Here is an 18,366-nt window from a genome sequence, read left to right as displayed (position 1 = left end):
TGTGACTTGAATTTGATGGATAATTTTTCACCTTAACAATGAGAGTAGAAAATAATAGAAATTATAGGAATTTTTTTTGCCATACTCCTGTTTTTTGTTGGCAGAGACCTTTTCTAGGGCTTTGTACACCCTGTTCTCATGACTATGCGTGTCTGCAGTATCCATCAGAATCCCTGCAAGAAACAGATGTCAAACTGCAGTGGACAATTTGAGGAGCGTTTAATAAGGTGTGGGCAGATGCAGAAAAGTGAGGGATGAGAAAAGCGCATGGGGATTAGTGTGGTGCTCAAGAATGGAGCGCCACTCTTACTGGAAGAGGTGAGGTGGGGAACTGGTTACCAGAACCTGGAAATAGAGGTTGTTGTGTGAAGAGAGCTGCATGGCAGGAGTCTGATCTTCGGTGGAAGCCAGACCACAGGGAACCTGCAGGATGGAAGTTGGGATATAAGGACCCCAACCTCACTCTGTTCCTAATGTTCAGTCTCCTATTGGTGCTACCTATTGGCAAAAGCAAATCAGAGGTCATCCATGCAGTTAACACAGGTTGGCCTCCCAGGGCTCAGAGAAGGTAGGAGAATAGATCTAGAAGGAAACATGGAAGACATTTATCACACTAGTATCTCTCCAGGCCCAGATTTCTGCATTTCTCATCACTGCAACCTGCTCAAGGGATGCTGGTGAAACTCATCAGCTCACCATGGTACAAATGAACACAGAATTCTACAGCCAAGAAAAGAATGAGCTGATAGCCCAAGGAAAGCTGAAATGGAAGAGTTTTGAAGTGTAGATTTTCACTATTTAGGTCCTTTTAACCTCCCTGAAACTTCCACCAGAGGTAATAGTTCTGGGATGAATGCAGCCAGCTGTCCCTTTGATGATCTGTCTGTTACAACCCAGCAAGCTCAGCCATGTGGAAAACATTCATGGCATATGAGAATTTGCCCATGAATGGTCAGAAGGCAGCCAGAAGAAAATGCCCAAGCACTTTGGCTTTTCTTTTAAAAAGATTGTCAGTTTTATTGCAGAAAATTCATATATATATATAAATATATGTTTTTGTATGTGAAACATAGAGTTTATTCTTATATTACTTATTAATTATTGTATTATTTTCCAAATGAACAGCTGTAATAATATGTGTGTGTGTGTGTGTGTGTGTGTGTGTGTGTACTAGAGGCCCAGCACGTGAAATCACACAAGACCCAGACCCGCCTCATGCAAGTAGCTCACCGCCATGAGCCCCGCCTCGCCCTGCGAGCCGCAAGCCCCTCAGCGTCCTGCAAGCCACAAGGGCCGCAAGCCCTGCAAACGCGAGCAGCTCGTGGGCCGGGGGGTGTGGGGAGGGATCAAGAGGTGCTCCATGCACCTTCTGGTGACCGGTCATTTGGTCGTTATGGGGTTATGGCCAAGGGCTTTAGATAGATAGATAGATAGATAGATAGATAGATAGATAGATAGATAAACATATATGTATATATAATTGCAAACTTTGGATTATTTTTAATGGGCAGTTTTAAATCCTGCTTTTGCATTGCTTTAACTAAAAATTTGTTAAAGAGAGTATATAGCAGTCAGCTTTTGGTATATAACTACTCCACAGTTAGTGGCTTAAAACAACAACTATATATTTGCTCATAATTCCAAGTTAGTATATGAGCTGACCTCAGCTGGGACAGCTCATCTCTGTACCATGTGGCATCAGCTGAGCTCACTTTTTATTTGTGATCAGTCTGCAGTTAACGGACTCACTCATTTGCCTGGCACTTGGCTGACACTCAGCGAGGGCAGTGAAGGTACCGACTTCGCATCACTCATCTCCCAGTAGACTAGGACAAGCCTATTCATGTGCTGCCTGTGTCAAGGTTCCCAAGAGCAGCAACACAGGCAGGCCCCAATGCACACACAAGTTTGAACCCTCCACTTACATCATGTTTGCTAATGTGCCTTAAGCCAGGGTAAGTCACACAATCAAGCCTAGATCTAAGGGTTGGGAGATGTTCAATGCCATTAACCCTTAGAGAAATGCAAATTAAAACTAGAAGATACCACTACATGTTTATCAAAATGGCTAAAATAAAAATAGGGATAACCCCACTTATTTATACATGGCTGGTGGGAATGTAAAATGGTACAGCCACTCTCAAAAACATTAGGCATTATCTTTCAAAATTAAAAGTGAACTTGCCATGTGACATACACTTCAGAGCAATGTAAACTTATTTCTTCACATAAACTTGCACACAAATGTTTACAGCAGTTTTATTCATAATAACCCCCACCAAGAAACTGCCCAAGTGTCCTTGAAAGGGTGAATGGTTAAACAGACTGTGGTATATCTGTACCCATAGAATACCACTCAGCAAAAAAAAAAAAAAAAAAAGGAATGAATAAATGGATACTTGATGAACCTCAAGGAAATTATGCTGAGTGAAAAAAAAAAAAAGCCAACCTAAAGGATACACACTGCATAATTTCATTTATGTAACCTTCAGGAAATAATGTAATTATAGAAATGTACATCAAATTAGCAGTTGCCAGGGGTTAGGGATTAGGAGTGTGTGACTGTACAGGGGCCGCACCAGGGAGTCTTATGGTTTTGGTACAGTTGGATACTTGATTGTAGTCATGATTATGCAAGGCTACAATGTAATAAAATTGCAGAGTATATAAACACATACATATACTACATATACTCATGAGTTCAGATATAATTGATGAAATGTGAATAAGCTCTATGGACTGTACCAACATCAATATCTTGGTGTTGATATTGAATTATCTATAGTAATAAAAGTGTAATATGCTAATTAGACTGGACGTCCTTCCAGACAACCTTCTGGATGAAGCCTGGGCTGCGAGGGAAGCCCAGGCCCCTGGTGCCTGCTGGCGGCTGGAGGGAAGCCCGGGTCCCGGGTACCAGAGGGAAGCCGGTGCTGGCAGCCGAGGGAAGGAAGGCCTACTCTTGCATGAATTTCGTGCATTGGGCCTCTAGTAGTTGTATAAGATACTAACATTAGGGAGGGTTGGGTGCACATTTCTTGCTACCTCCTAATTATTTAAAAAAAAAATTAAAGACAGTAAAATTGTTCAGATTTAAAAGGACAAATCCTTTCTGGCCTCTTCAAAGGCCTGAAGGGAAATTATTTGCTATCAACTGAAAGTAAATCATTCACTATTTTTCCATGGCAGAAATAATATCTAGGAGAAGCAAAGGGAATGTGGTGTTTTGGGCTTGAAAGGGAAAATAAATAGCATGTCACAGAGTGATTGCAAGAATTACATGAAGTAATTTGTGTAAAACCGTCAGAAGTAAACAAGGTACAAGGGAGATGCTCAGGAAGAGGGCAGTCCCCTCCAGCCCCCACCCCCACACCCCCGCCCTGCAATTAAGCGTTGAGTCAATTCATCCACAATCTGCCCTTGGCTGGGGGCTTGCATTTGAGAGATGATACTCAGGGGCCACTAGACAGTGAGGGATTAACTTTTATCAAATTCATTAGCTGGAATGAAATTCAAACCTATTAAGCCCAGTGCACCTATTGAAAAGGGACACACACAAATGATCTTTATGGTCTTTTTTTTTTATTATTATAAATTGCCATAATTTAAAAATTGGGAAGTTTCCTATGAAATTTCAGATTCCTGTCTTCCCTGCAAACAATCAAAACATCTGACAACACTGAGCCTGAATTCCCACATGGTGGTGACAGAGGTGGCGTGATGAAAGTGAGTGGCACTTGAAGCAGCCTCTGCTGGTCCCCCACCCATGATTTCCTATGTCAGTGCTCACTAGCTCCACCTCCAAATGCCACCATCTGCATCTCTTTCCCTGGCCACCATTGTCTGCTTTTCTAGCACAAAGCAGGCTGGAAATTCCAGGGAATTAACATCTACACTCCCCAGGAACAGCCCGGACACGGATGATGGGAGTTGGTGTGCAAAAACCACAGGCCTTGCCTTTGGATGGAATAGCTCTGAGGCACACGTCCTCCACCATCTCCCAGACTTCCTCAGCAGGACTGAGATTTAATTCACACTGTGGTAACTTGCTTGGTAATTACTTAACCCTTGACTGACTGCCTTCCCTTCCCTGCTGTACTTCCCCATTTCACCACTAGTGTTCCCTGTACCTCCCCAGTGCTGAATCCTTGACTTGGGATGTGTTTTGCCAGAACCCAAACTAGCATAATGTCCAGAGACAATGCACCATGTCTGTGCTCTCTCTCCCACGGGATTTGAAGTGAGGGTAAGGGATAGATAATGGGCATAGACTGGCCCACTCCCTCTTTACTGTGCCCCTGACAATCAGCTGGAAGTCAGTGCCTCTTTACCAAGGCTGTGTACCCCTGTTGTCCACTGTCTCCACATGGGCCTTTTAATTCATTGATATTATTTGCCTGGCTCCCTTAGAATTTGAGGGTTGTTGTGTTTTTTTTTTGTTTGTTTGTTTTTTGTCTCTCAAATAACTAGAATTGTATAATTAGAAGAAGACCTGGTGGTTATTTCCCAAATGCTCTTCTTAAAGAGATTTGGGCATGTTAAATCACTTTCTTTTTTTACAAAAAATACATTTATTCTGTATTTTAACTTGCATCTATCATAATTACTGGTGTTCCTTATTTGTGTAGATACAAGTTACTGTTTAGTGTCCTTCCATCCTGAAAAGCTCACTTAGCATTTCTTGTAGGGCTGGTTGTATAATAACAAATTAAATGCATTCCTTTCCAATAATCGGAGATACACCCAACCTCTATCTGTGCCCCCTTCCCTGCCACTCCACAGAGGTTTCTTTTCCTAATGCAGGAAGCACAGCAGAAGTCAGGAGACTCAGGTTTGAGGCTCGCTCTAATACTGCTGTGCAGTATCGGGCAAGTTCCTACTGCTCTCTGCACTCTGCCAAATGGCAGAGGGACTGGGTGAGGCCCCAATGCTGTTCTAGCTTAGCCACTGTGCTGCCCTCCCTCTCTTTGTGGGGTTGGCAGCTGAAGAAGTGGGCCTTAAGCTGGGGGCATCATCATCAGTCCGGCCCCTTCCGTTACCTCTCTATTCCTCTGTCCCTGGGTCATTGTTCTTCTTAAAACGGTTCTCAAACTTCAGTGAACACCAAAACCTCTGGGCCCTACCTCCTGAGATTCTGATTCAGTCATCCTGGGTGGTACCCAAGAACCTGCATCTCTAACAAATTTCCAGGGGATGCTGATGCTGCGCACTGGGTACCATTGCATTATATGAAGCCCTCGGGAGCCAGGCTCAAAAGCATCCATGCAAAAACCTGGGAAAGTTGCAAAAAATTTTTTTAATTTATTTATTAAATGTATTGTGGTGACATTGGTCAACATGAACCCATGCAAAGTCCTGGAGCAGATGCAAAAATTCTTTTTAAGATTTATTTATTAAATGTATTGGGGTGACATTGGTCAACATGAACATATAAGTTTCAGGTGTGGGTTTCTATGTTACAACATCTGTGCATTGCACAGTATGCCCACCACCCAAAGTCAGATCTTCTCCTGTCACCACATATTAGGACCCCCTTCTTTCCCCACTCCCTTCCCTTTGGCAACCACCACACTGCTGCTTGTGTTCATGAGTTTCAGTTTTACATCCCACATATGAGTGAAGTCATATAGTTCTCAGCTTTTTCTGACTGACTTATTTCACTTAGCATAATGTTATCAAGGTCCATTTCTGTTGTTGCAAATGGTGCTATTTCATCCTTCATCATGGCTGAGTAGTATTCCATTGTGTATATGTACCACATCTTCTTTATCCAGTCCTCTATTGCAGGGCACGTTGGCTTTTTCCATGAATTCTTGGCCACCATGAATAATGCTGCGATGAACCTAGGGATGCATATATCTTTTCAAATACATACGTGATTTCGAGTTTTTTGGGTATATACCCAGGAGAGGGATTGCTGGCTCATATGGTAGCTCTATTCTTCATTTTTTGAGGAATTGCCAGGCTGCTTTCCATAGTGGTTGTATAATCTACATTCCCATCAGCAGTGAACAAGGGATCCTTTTTTTTTTTCACAACCTCTCCAACACTTGTTATTGCTTGTCTTGTTAATAATGGCCACTCTAACAGGTGTTAGGTGGTATCTCATTGTAGTTTTGGTTTGGATTTTTCTAATTGCCAGTGAGGTTGAACATTTTTTCATATATTTATTGGCTGTTCATATGTCTTCTTGAAAGAGGTGTATTTTTAGGTCCTCTGCCCATTTTTTGATTGGGTTGTTTGTTTTTGGTGTTGTTTTATGAGTTCTTTATATATTTTGGAAATTCAAAGCTTTGCTGGAGCTACTGTTTGCAAATATCATCTTCCATTTGGTTGGCTGCCTCTTTGTTGTTTCTTTGTACAAAAACGAATTCAAAATGGATCAAAGACCCAAAGCAATAAGTTACATAGAAGAAAATATATGTACCAAACTTATGGACCTTCGTCATAGAGAACATTTTATGAACTTGACCCCAAAGGCAAAGGTAGTAAAGTCAAACATAAATGAATGGGACTGTATCTTCTGCACCACAAGAATGCTTTATACTGTATGCAATTTACTGAATGTGGGTTTACCTTCTGTTATAAACCTATAGCTATCTTGTGAATAGACTCTTTTGCCCCACCTTCCATATTTTTATGGGGCCTCTGATTCCCAGCCAGGATACATTGAGATGGATAGGATCTCAGGTTTAAATGGCAGCTTTCTCTGAACTCTAAGCTCTAGTTTGATGTCTGGCCCCCCTGGAACAAGCTTCATCTCCTCTTTTTAGGGGGCAGACAGTGTGCTAGTTACAGTTCTCTTAGCCTAACTGCATTAGTGGGACTAAGGTGGTTTCCTAAGTAGACACATTGTACAATAAAATGAGGCTCAGCTTAGAGTCTATGTGATTTGCTTTTAAGATCTGCTTACAATGCCTTATTATAGCCATTAGTTGAGTTCTCATTATCTACTTGCAGATTTATTTGGACGAATGTTGTGTGTAATTATGTTCTTTTAGAAAATTTTCTCTTTTATGTACTTGGATGAGTAAAAAAAAATTATGCAGAAGCACTTACACTCCTACAACAGAACAAGCCTAGCTTTCCAAGTGTCAAGTTTCCATTTCTCATCTTACATTTTGTCAGGGAGATAATTATTAGTCTGGCAGGTTTGGGGTCTTTTTTTATGTCTGGAAAGAGAAAAACACACTAGAGATAGTGACATTAAAAACTGCCAATACCAAAATGCAAATGCACTCACCTCCTTAATTATGCAGATCTCTTAAATTTACAGGCAAATAAAATGTATTGGCCAAATTGTTCCTCCTCTTCCATCTGTGTAGTAGGGTTACAAATTTACTTATACTCAAGCTTTAGAAATCACTGCACACACACACACACACACACACAATTATAATTTCATTGATTTTAAAAACTAACCTAGACTTCTAAACAAAACTCCATGGACTAGATTTTTTTAAAAAAATCTTTTAAATTTCAATCAGATTTGGTATGCTTAAATATTTAAATTGTCTATCAGAGTTCAACCACATTATTATAAGGTTTAAGTGATACCTTTAAAACCTCAGTCTTTAAAACCACCTACTACCTCTTCACTCCTAGAACCCCCATCTTTCTCAAGGTAGTTCTGGGAGGATAAGGGACAAATGTGGATTATGGGACCTCAGGGTGAAGTAGATAGACTATCTTCTTGTTCCTCTCTGGTCCCTGCCTTGACAAAACTGGCCTATTCTGTTACCTGGAAAAGTGACCACTGAGGATTAACAGGTTCCATCAGCTGCTGGGCTTTTCAGGAGAGCGCCTCTGTTGTACCTCACAACTCCAGCCTCCTGCCACAAGACTTGAAAGCCATCCTTGGGGCTGCCTCCTCATGTCAACCATAGACTTGTGCTGGGTACTTCCCCATTCCCTCACAAATTTGGTGGAGCTTCTGGATTCCTGCACACTACACAAAGATCCTCTCCTTTGTTTCTTTGGGGGTATATGCTATTCAGATATTTAATTATCAAAACAACTGTCTTAAATAAGTGAATGATGCTTTCACGGGAATCGGTAATATTGCTTCAGGTTCACTTCCACCCACTCTCTTCATGGAGGTCATATTGGGCATAGCCAAGGCTGGTATTCAACTAGTATTCACTAGTATATTTATTATTAAAATATTGCAATATTTTAATGCTTATTGATTAATGTCCACTGTTTCAAGCCATTGGAGTATGTGACCCCCTTTGCCTCATTAAGTATGGTAATGCCTCAAGATAACTTCAGGATACCACTTAACTTTATGTCTAGATTCTGATCGGTCTGATGAAGATAGTAAATATTTTGAATATTGCCTCTGAGAACAGATGCATGTGGCTTCTCCTCTCCCTTCTTTGTGTGGGGATTTATGCTATTCAGATATATCTGAAGCCCACCATCATTGGTTGGAATGGTGGGAAGTGATGTATAATAAAGAGTTGAGTCCTGACATAATCAAATCGCTGCTCTTTTGTTCTCTTCTGCAAATCATCCCAGGCTAGAAGGGATGGAGTGTAGGAATTTTTACTTCTCTGAATTGTAGACTCCTTTTAAAATATGGCAAGAAGAGTTATGGACCAACTGCCATAGCCCAAAGCTCTCTTCTTCATACCACAGGGAAATCTGTGTTTGGCTCTTGATGTGTCAAAGCAATTGATAAAATCACCTTTCCACTAAACCAGCTTTCTCTAGCATGTATCTGAAGTAATCTAATCTCCTTCCACTCCAAACCATACCACACTGACATCGGCCTGATTAAGGAGAAGATCATGAATAAGGAAATGGGAGAAGAAAAAAACACATTAATGATTTCCAAATCATTACCCTAATTCATCCGTAATTTAACTTTGATTCTAGACACAGCTGTCTTCAATAAGTAAATCAATGATGATAGAGCACCAATGTGTCTATTACATGACCTGCTATCATATATATGCGTGTGGGTGTGTCAATATAAAATCAAATCTATCTAGTAGCATGTGTTTTTTGGTGTCTACTACTCTTCCAGCTCTTGAGTCTTCACAAGTGAAAGGCAGAGCTGCTGCCCTTGAGGAATGTCATTTCTATCCAGAGGGACAAAAATCAGCATCAGAAAACAATTCAAGATTGAGTGCTGAGTTCTCTCAGATTTGGAAAGGGAGAGGTCAATATAGGCTCCTGAGAAAAATTTTGGGGGAAGTGGACTTTGAGGTATGCATAAGGATTGAATATACTTTCTCACTAAGATGAGGAAAAGAGCAAAAATATCTCCTCTCACCAATCCTTTTTAACATCAGATTAGAAGTACTAGCTAATGCAATAAGACAAGAAAAAGTAAATGTGTATATACATTAACAGCTAATAGTTCAATTTTGAAAATGAAATGCATCTTAATAAACACTGCCTTTATAATTATTCAAAATGTGTATATGCACTTTTTTGGACACCCTATATATGCAGATTTGGAAAAAAGAAATAAAATTAATTTTGTTCATAGGTGACATGATGGTCTATGTAGAAAATCCAAAAGAATCAATAAGAAAAACCCCTGGAACGAATAAACAATTATATTAAGGTTTCAGGATATATGATTAATATATAGGAGTTACTTTCCTATATTCCAGCAATGATCAAGTGGAATTTAAAGTAAAAAAACAATGCTATTTACATACTTAGGTATAAATCTAACAAAATATATACTTGATCTATATGTGCAAAACTCTGATTAATGAAATCAAAGAACTAAATCAATGGAGAGATATTTCATGTTCGTGGTTAGGAAGAGTCAATATTGTCAAGTTGCAGTTCTTTTAGCTTAATCTATAAATTCAATGCAATCCCAGTCAAAATCCCAGCTGTTATTTCATGATATTCACAAACCAATTTGAAAGTTTATACAGAGGCAAAAGATCAATACAATATATAGCAAACAAATATTCAAGAATAAGAACAAAATCCCAGGACTAACACTGCCACACTGTCAGCTTTCTAGGTGGTATTGACAAAAGAACACATAAATAGACCAATGGAACAAAATAAACGCCCCAGAAATATGCCCCCAAAATTATATTCAGCTAATTTTTGACAAGAGAATAAAGGCAATACAATGAAGCAAAGATGGTCTTTTCAACAAATGGTGAGGAAAAACTGGATACACACATGCAAAAATTAAATCTAGACACAGGCGTTATATCCTTCACCAAAATTAACCCCATATGAAAACATAGACTAGATGAAGTATAGGTTTAGAATGGAGGAGAGAAATCTGCACTAAGCATGGGAGGCAAAAGTGTGTCCAGCAAGAGTGTGTAAAAAGAGAAGAGGTGAGAGTTTGGACCTGAACCCTAGGTAGCCCAATATTTAAGGTGTAGGCAGCAGATGTAGAGCCAGAGAAAAGGCTGATGTGCACATTGGTAACTTTGTCATGAACAAAGGAAGAAAACAAAAAGAAAAGGGGAGCCAATATTTAAAGCATCCTTTGTAAATGAGGCCTTACAATAATTCACATACAGAAATAAGTTTGGTTATTTGAATCTCTCATGTTACCGTAGAAATCTAAATGTGTTCAATGCAAAGAACCTTACCTGCAGTAAGTTTGTACAAAACTCTTATGGAGAATAGCAACTTACTTAAACTTCATCTGTTACATTCATCTGTTGTGGGTTTGAATTTTAACAAGTTTGTTGCTTTTAGTATATTTAATGTGTAAATTTTTTTGTTTCATTATTTTATAAAAGATATAAGCAGCAGGAGTTTAAAGATATAAACTCTTGTGGTGGGGCCATGAGAGTTTTTCTACTAAAATGGAGAGTTTTCCCCAATAAAAGGGTCTGACAACCCCTCTGCCAATAGTATTCCCAAGGCCTATTAATGAGACTGTTTTGTTTTGAATGTGAAAGTTTCTATATATTTCTTTACCTCCAAGCCAGCACTTTTAAGTTTGTTGCTTTCCTTTCCTTTCCAGATAAAGTTATCGGACTTTGGTTTCTGTGCTCAAGTTTCCAAAGAGGTACCTAAGAGAAAATCATTGGTTGGCACTCCCTACTGGATGGCACCTGAAGTGATTTCTAGGCTACCTTATGGGACGGAGGTAAGGGGATGACATCAAATGAGAGAGGCAGGGTTTGGATAGGTTCAGGGATGGGATATAGTAATTCTTAGGGTGTTAATGACCAGAGGCTATCAGGGTGATGACCTTTGACTCTATATTTGACCCCTATTCACTGGACTTGTTACAGAGTAGGTTGTGGCAGAGAGAGAATGGCCAGCACTGAGAATATTGCCACAACACTGACCAAGAGGAGTTTATTGAGATCATACCATGGACATTGATTCAAACTCTGACCCCACCCTCGGTGGCAGGCATACATAGAGCAAGGTAATGCAACTAGAAAAGTGGCTGGATACACACACAGATGAGCAGGTGTGATGATTCAAAGGATAGAGGGTCAGAGAAAGCTCCACAAAATGGAGGTAATAATTGGATGAGCAATAATGTTTTCCTGTATAAAAAAAATCACATAGGAATATTACATTTCAATATATGGCACAATTTCTCTTTCCTCTGGAATGGAAACAATTGCTCATTATTTTTTAAGGGATCAGGCTTAGCCACATGACAACAGGGGACCTTCTGGAGAGGGACTAGTGTGAGTAGAAGCTCTGCAGCATGCAAGGCAACACACACACAGAGCAAGGAGCTCACTCCTGGGCTGGCAGTGTTCCCACATGTTATGGTGCAGAAGGCGATCCTGAGAGGAGAAGCATAGAAGAGGTGGCATGGATCAATGAGCTGAGGCTATTGGCATAAGCTAAGGTGGGCTCTGCGCTCTTTCCCTTGTTTGCTTGCCCTTGGATGAGCACTCAACTTATTTTTTCCCCTGTGGTTCCAAGAGCATAAACTCTCATTGAAAGTCACTGCAAAGGTTAAAACAAGAATGCAGCTAACTGATAAGCAGTGTAATGAGGCTGTAACAGGGAAGTGACTGTAACTGGGGATTTATGGCACAGCTAGGGCTTCCCATTGTCCTGGCTCCCCATTCTTTACTCAGAAAGAATTGCTTGTCATATCCTCTTCTTCTTTTCTCCTGAAAATGGTTTTATAAAACAGGGTTTTGTGCCTGCTGCTTCAGAATGATAAGATGCAAAAGAAAGAACCCCAAAGTATATGTGTGGGGAGAACTATTTTTAAAAACAAGATCAATACAAGAATCAGAATAAATTGTGTTGTGCAATGTAGCTCTTCGTAGTTTGTTATGAATATGTCCAAAACTCTTATTTTTTATAGTTTTAATGTAACTTTCCTCTTGATGTTCAAAACAAAACTTTGCATGCTCTTCTCGCCTGCCCTGATAGATAGTTAACCACCAAAGTCAACAGGGTAAAAAAAATAAAGTTCAAAGCCTCAGAATGTTAGGACACTCATGTGTACCTAATTATCAGTCTCCATTGAATCTGAAAAGCAAATGAAATCCATTAGCAAATACTTGATAACTCAGTGATTCAGCCTGTGAATCTGTGTTGTAACTGTTGGGATATTGTAAAAAACCACATAGCCTGGGCAGTGGTTGAGCGTGGACCTATGAACCAGGAGGTCACAGTTAGATTCCTGTTCAGGGCACATGCTCGGGCTGCGACTCGATCCCTAGAGTGGGGCATGCAGGAGGCAGCTGATCAATGATTCTCTCTCACCATTGATGTTTCTACCTCTCTCTTCCTATCCCTTCCTCTCTGAACTCAATAAAAAAAAATGTATTTAAAAAACTACATTAATTTGTGAATAAATATGAATCTATTTGGTTCCCTGGAGACATCCAACATTGCAAAAACATTCTCCTTGCCTGAAATAACCAGTGGGTTGTGCCTAACAGGTGGACATCTGGTCTCTGGGGATCATGGTGATAGAAATGATTGATGGCGAGCCCCCCTACTTCAACGAGCCTCCCCTGCAGGCAATGCGGAGGATCCGGGACAGTTTACCTCCTAGAGTGAAGGACCTACACAAGGTGAGAGGCAGCATCTGTTGCTGAAGTTCAAAATCGTTCTTGGATTTATCAGTCTCCCTGACGTTTTAAAGACTAGCTCATCAGATCCAGGAGTAGATCCTGGTTTACAAGCAGGGACTTTCCATTAGAGTTACTTGGATTCAAATATCTGCTCTTCCTAATCACTGACTAGCCAAGGGATTCAGCCTCTCCATCTCTGAAGTTCCTTTGTAAAATGGGCCAAGGTTGGCTCCTCTCTCATAGGATTGGCTAGAAGAGGAAACTTAACACTCCCTCATTGAGCTCTGGCTACATGCCGGGAACTGTTCTAATTGCTGGGGATATCACAGTGCACGACCCCAGATGTCCTGACTCTCATAGAGCTTGCATTCTAGTTGGGAAGCCAGATAAACTACAAACAAATGGTTGAACAAAATAATTTCAGAGATTGGTACATGCCATGAAGCAAATAAAGCACTGTGATGTGATGGAGTGTGTAGGTGAGGGCCCTGGGAGCTCGTTTAGGTTAAAGAGTGAAAGCAGCCCTTTCTGGGGAGGGATCACCCAAATTGGAAAGAAGGAGCAAACCAAGCAAAGATCTGGGAGAAACATGTCCCAGGCAGAGAGACAAGTGCAAAGTCCCAAGCCAAGATGGAAAGCTTATATGCTGAGAAAGTGAGCAAAGAGAAAGGATGGTGTCAAAGAGGTAGGCAGGGCTATACCATGCAGGGCAATGAAGGACATGGTCAAGGGATGATGTAGTCTTTCCTGCTTTCCAAGTAGGGCCACCCTCAGGAAAAATGATGCTAAGTTGAAGAACCATCGCTGAGGTGGCCACCAGTGGGGGCAGGGCTTTCTGAGAAGGTCATTCCACAGCACTAGTACTCTAAACACTGACCCCACACCCACGTCCCCTCCTATCTCTCTCACAGCAAAAAGAGGGAGAGGTGGAGCTGCCTTATAGGGAGACTAGGAGACTAGTTTGTAATGATAGCATCTCCTCTTCCCTCTCCCCTGAATCTTAGGGAAGAGCCCCACTAGGATTATTCATATAGATTGTGAGGACCAGGCAAAAAGAAAAAAAAAAGGAGACTGAATTGAACAGGAGTTTGAAACGCTTCATGCATTGGGCTAAGTTTACATAATGAAATGTGGTTAAAATAGTATGGCATCAAAATGGCCCACACCCACTATGAACGAGTGTAATGTCCTCCAAATTCAAGTACAAGAGCAGCTTTAGTCCAACTGGTCAAAACCTGGAAACTGCCCCAGGCCGTTTCCCAAATGGATACATAATACGACTTTTGCTGCACAGGGATGAGTCTCACAGACACAATGAAGAGTGAAAGAAGCCGGACAGAAAAGTTGACAGTCTATAACTATATGACTCCATTTCTATAAAGCACAAATGCAAGTGAAATTAATTCGTGCTTTTGGAGGTCAGGATGGTGGTGAGCCCCTGCAGGGAAATGGGTATTGATGGGAAAGGGGCCCACGCTAGCCTCCTAAAATGAGCAATGTTCTATATTTGTATCGAGAAGGAGAGTAAATAAGTGTAAATATATGTTTTAAAAAACCCTACTGTGAAATATATACTTAATGTTTACACACTTGAATGTATGTAAGCTGTTCCTCAAAATTAAAGGGAAAGAAACTAAAGGGGAAAAAATGCTATCCTCGTGAAATATCCTTGCAGGAAACAAGTTCCTTCACAAAAGGGGATTTCACAAAGACCTGATGGTTGTAGTCGTTGGGAAAATGAAACTAGTGCGTGTTTATACCACACTTCATCAAACAAGTATGACCAGTGCAGCGCATAGTAAGCACCTTATAACAGCTGCTATTACCACTCTTACCGTTATATTTTTATTTAGTAAATAAATTGTCATTCTTCATTGCATTGCCATTCATTCCTATTATTTCAAACATGAAGAAAGTAAGGAAAACATCATGTGTTAATAATGGTAATACCTGCTTTTGCTTCCACAACTATGGCGGGGTCTCTCTTTTCCGCGTCCAGCATGGAAAGAGAGATGATCCGGTTCTTCGAGTAGAGGAGCTGGGGATTGAGAAATAAAAGAAAGAGACAAGACACAGAGATAGAAGGAAAAAGCTGGGACCGGGTGGACCGCTGCCCTCTTCTGATGGAGAGACAGTGACCCAGAGCCAATGCAGAGTGTTTATTTTATACCCCAAATACCAGGAAGCTTTCACCAAAAACTTAAGATAAAGGAGCTTGGGTGGGCCCGGGTCGTATTCATTCCCCCATTCCCTGTGCTAGACTGGATTTACATATCAAAACCCACTTCGATACACCTGGGCTGAAATGAAGGTCAAGCTGACAACACCCTTGCCTTTTTGGCAAAGCGTGTTCCCAGGGCGTGGCTTTGCCAACGCCACTGGGTTCAGCTGACAATAATTAAAGAATGCCCATGTGCCTTCCCAGGCACTCTCTACACACAACATCTTTCTCCTCAAGCTGATTTTCTGGAATGATTGGTAGAATGACTTTTCTGGGAATTCGCTGGGGAACCATTGCAGGGAAACTGGGTGAGCTCTCTGTGTCAGCCCTCAGGATGCTGTCACTGTTTTCACAGGTTTCTTCCGTGCTCCGGGGATTCCTCGACCTGATGCTGGTGAGGGAGCCCTCTCAGAGAGCCACAGCCCAGGAACTCCTTGGACATCCGTTCTTGAAACTGGCAGGTCCACCTTCTTGCATCGTTCCCCTCATGAGACAGTACAGGCATCACTGAGCAGAGGATCCATAAAGGTGACAAAGCCAGAGAAGGACACGAGAATAATTCAGGAGAACATGAGGAAACCACAGAACATGCAAAGGCCTGTGCATTCTAACCAGCTGATCGGTGGGACAGTGTGATGACCAGCAGGGTTTAACAGACCAGGGCATCTTCTTGTGTCTTAATCTGCATCTCTCCACTGACAGCTGGCATGCTCATTGGGAACACGGCTTTCATAAGTCATCATTATATTTTTCAGCCCTTCATCCAGCAAATCAGAAGGACTCAGTACAAACTCCGTTACGATACATCCTAGCCACATGCAGGGTAACACATAGGATTTTCTATATTGAAAGAATACTTTTCTGGCAAAAAAAAAAAAAAAAAAAAAAAAAAAAAAGGAAGGAAAACAAAAAGCACTTTTTTCTTAATGGTAGCAGTGTAATGTATTTTGCAATGAATTTGTAATTTTTCTGTACGATAGTTTTGATAATTTATAGTACTTTGATGTTGTGTAGCCATTGTATCAGTTGAAGTAATACTTGTTTACTAGCAAGAGTTTGAACAAAGCCTTTCCTACTTTTTTATCCCTTTAAGAGAACCAACGATTCTTAGGAACTTTGAATACTCAATGACTCTCAATCACCGTCAGCTTTAGTAGAATATCTTTCTTATCTTAACAAGTGTCTTATGTGATGGAAGAAGCACTAAGAGTGATGGTGATGGTGGTGCGCATTTCATTTATCCAACCAAAAATAATATTTGAGCCACAGGATACCACCAAACTACTCTTTGGGACAAAGCTAAATATTTGGAAAAATCACATTTCCCTTTAAGGCTGTTAGTCACAAACCAGTGTTTGCACAGCAGGTATTCCTCCCCCACTCCCCCGACCCCACCCCCACCCCTGCCACCACCACCCCCATGCCCTGTCTCAAATGAGTATTACGTCCCCTTGTGGCCAAATTTCCCTCCCAAGGAACAATTTCAGTGCTAGGATCATTGGACTGGGATCCCCATGTTGAAGGTTTCAGTAAGGCTATGAGATTTCCAGTCTCACAAAGGGAAAGGAGATAGAACAGGGCAGGATGTTTGGTTTCGTTTGTCACTGTTTGAAAACTCTGTATGCTAGCACACCAAACTCTTGTCTGCATTTACCTTCGTACCGCAGTGTTGATCGCTGTAGTTCATGTATTGTGCTGGAAGCTGAACTGATTCTAGAGGGTGAATTAGGAAGGGTGGGACCTGACTTCAGTTGTGACCATGTTATAATGTGTTTCTGACATAGGAGAGTTGTGCTGCTGACTAGGTCTCCTCAAATGTTGATAGCAATGAATGACTACTACATTTTGTGTTGCTTGTTGGGTGAATTTGCATGTTAACTGTAGGCCAATATAGATTTGCCTTTATAACTCTGGAAGAGCTACATAGTCATCATTAGTTTCCACTAATTATGCATCAGACAAAAGCCATTTGTTACCAAACCGGAAAACCAGAGGCTTTTCTTAATGACTTCACATACTGTAACAAATACAAATTTAAATTTGTGAAAATGCTCTGGTTGCTCTAAGCATAATTAAGATTTTTTTTGTAATTAATAGATTGCTAATTATTTATTACAGTTAAAAGGGAAAAAAGGCATAAAATGACTTTCGACTGACTAGATTTTCAGTCTTCCCCAAAACTGGAAATGCCTAACCATAAATAAAATCTGTAATTTTATTTCATAAAACTCAACAAGTCAATGTTTTATGTAAAATATTAAGATATTAATATAAATATGTAATAATAAAAACAATCTAAATTTAGAAAATGGCAGTCCTAAAAATTCATGGAACAGATTGTGTTAATTTAGGCAGGACTATGTAGTAGAAAGAAAAGAAAAATCTCTTTTTAACCAGGACAAATATTAAAACCATTGCAGAAAATAGTGGATTTTGGATTCCAAACATTTTGACAGTGTACTGGAAATTTTTCTGTAATTTTCTTATCACTGGGTATTTTTTTAAACTACTCTTTGGGTTTACCGAAAGCTACTGTAGCTTAAGGTTTTGTGAGCACTAACTATTGGCAGAAACTGCACTTGCAAATAAAAATAAATGTTTGCCTTTTTTTGCATTGTTATTAGAAACTACTGATTTCCCCAAATTTGTTTTCTTGAGTAATCAAGAATGGTTTCATTATGATCTTGGGAAATGCAACTGAGTTGGTATAAAGTTATGCGTAACATCATGATGACATGAGCCAAAGACAAATATTCCCATCCCCAGAGGTTACAAAGAATGTAAAACTATGTTGTAGATACCACTATTGAGGAAAATAATTATTAAATTCTTGAAGCCAAGTTCAAGGAAAGCCAGTTTCATAGCTAAAGACACCCACTTCACTTCCCTGTTCCAAAGATGCTGAACTGATCTGAAGGCTTTTACCAACAACAAAAAAACATAAAAAGGAGATTTTTTTGCATTAAAGAAGGTGTGGTGAGAGGTCTCTAATAGCCTGGAAGGGAGTGTCCCTCTTCCCCTTTTTGAATGGGTGACAAAGGAGACATTAACATTTAAACCATGAAGTTGAGAGGGACACTTGTCTATAAAGAGTTCATTTCTCAACTAGAAATTTCAGAAGGTGAAAACCCTCAGGGA

At 40.4% G+C, this 18,366-nt stretch overlaps 1 protein-coding gene across 1 annotated transcript in view; it reads left to right on the top strand.

Annotated features, from left to right (window-relative positions):
- Positions 1-17,830, top strand: part of PAK5 (p21 (RAC1) activated kinase 5) — a 265,152-nt gene extending 247,322 nt beyond the window's left edge. The window contains exons 8-10 of the mRNA XM_080684532.1: positions 10,967-11,092; positions 12,873-13,007; positions 15,584-17,830. Coding sequence (XP_080540658.1) covers positions 10,967-11,092; positions 12,873-13,007; positions 15,584-15,739 — 417 coding nt within the window. The 3' untranslated portion in view covers positions 15,740-17,830. The remainder of the gene's footprint in view (positions 1-10,966; positions 11,093-12,872; positions 13,008-15,583) is intronic.
- The last annotated feature ends 536 nt before the right edge of the window (positions 17,831-18,366 follow it).

Source organism: Plecotus auritus, assembly GCF_963455305.1.
Source record: "Plecotus auritus genome assembly, chromosome: 8".
Taxonomy (NCBI): Eukaryota; Metazoa; Chordata; class Mammalia; order Chiroptera; family Vespertilionidae; genus Plecotus; species Plecotus auritus.
Note: the sequence above shows the minus strand (reverse complement) of the source record. Positions and strands in the feature narration are given on the sequence as shown.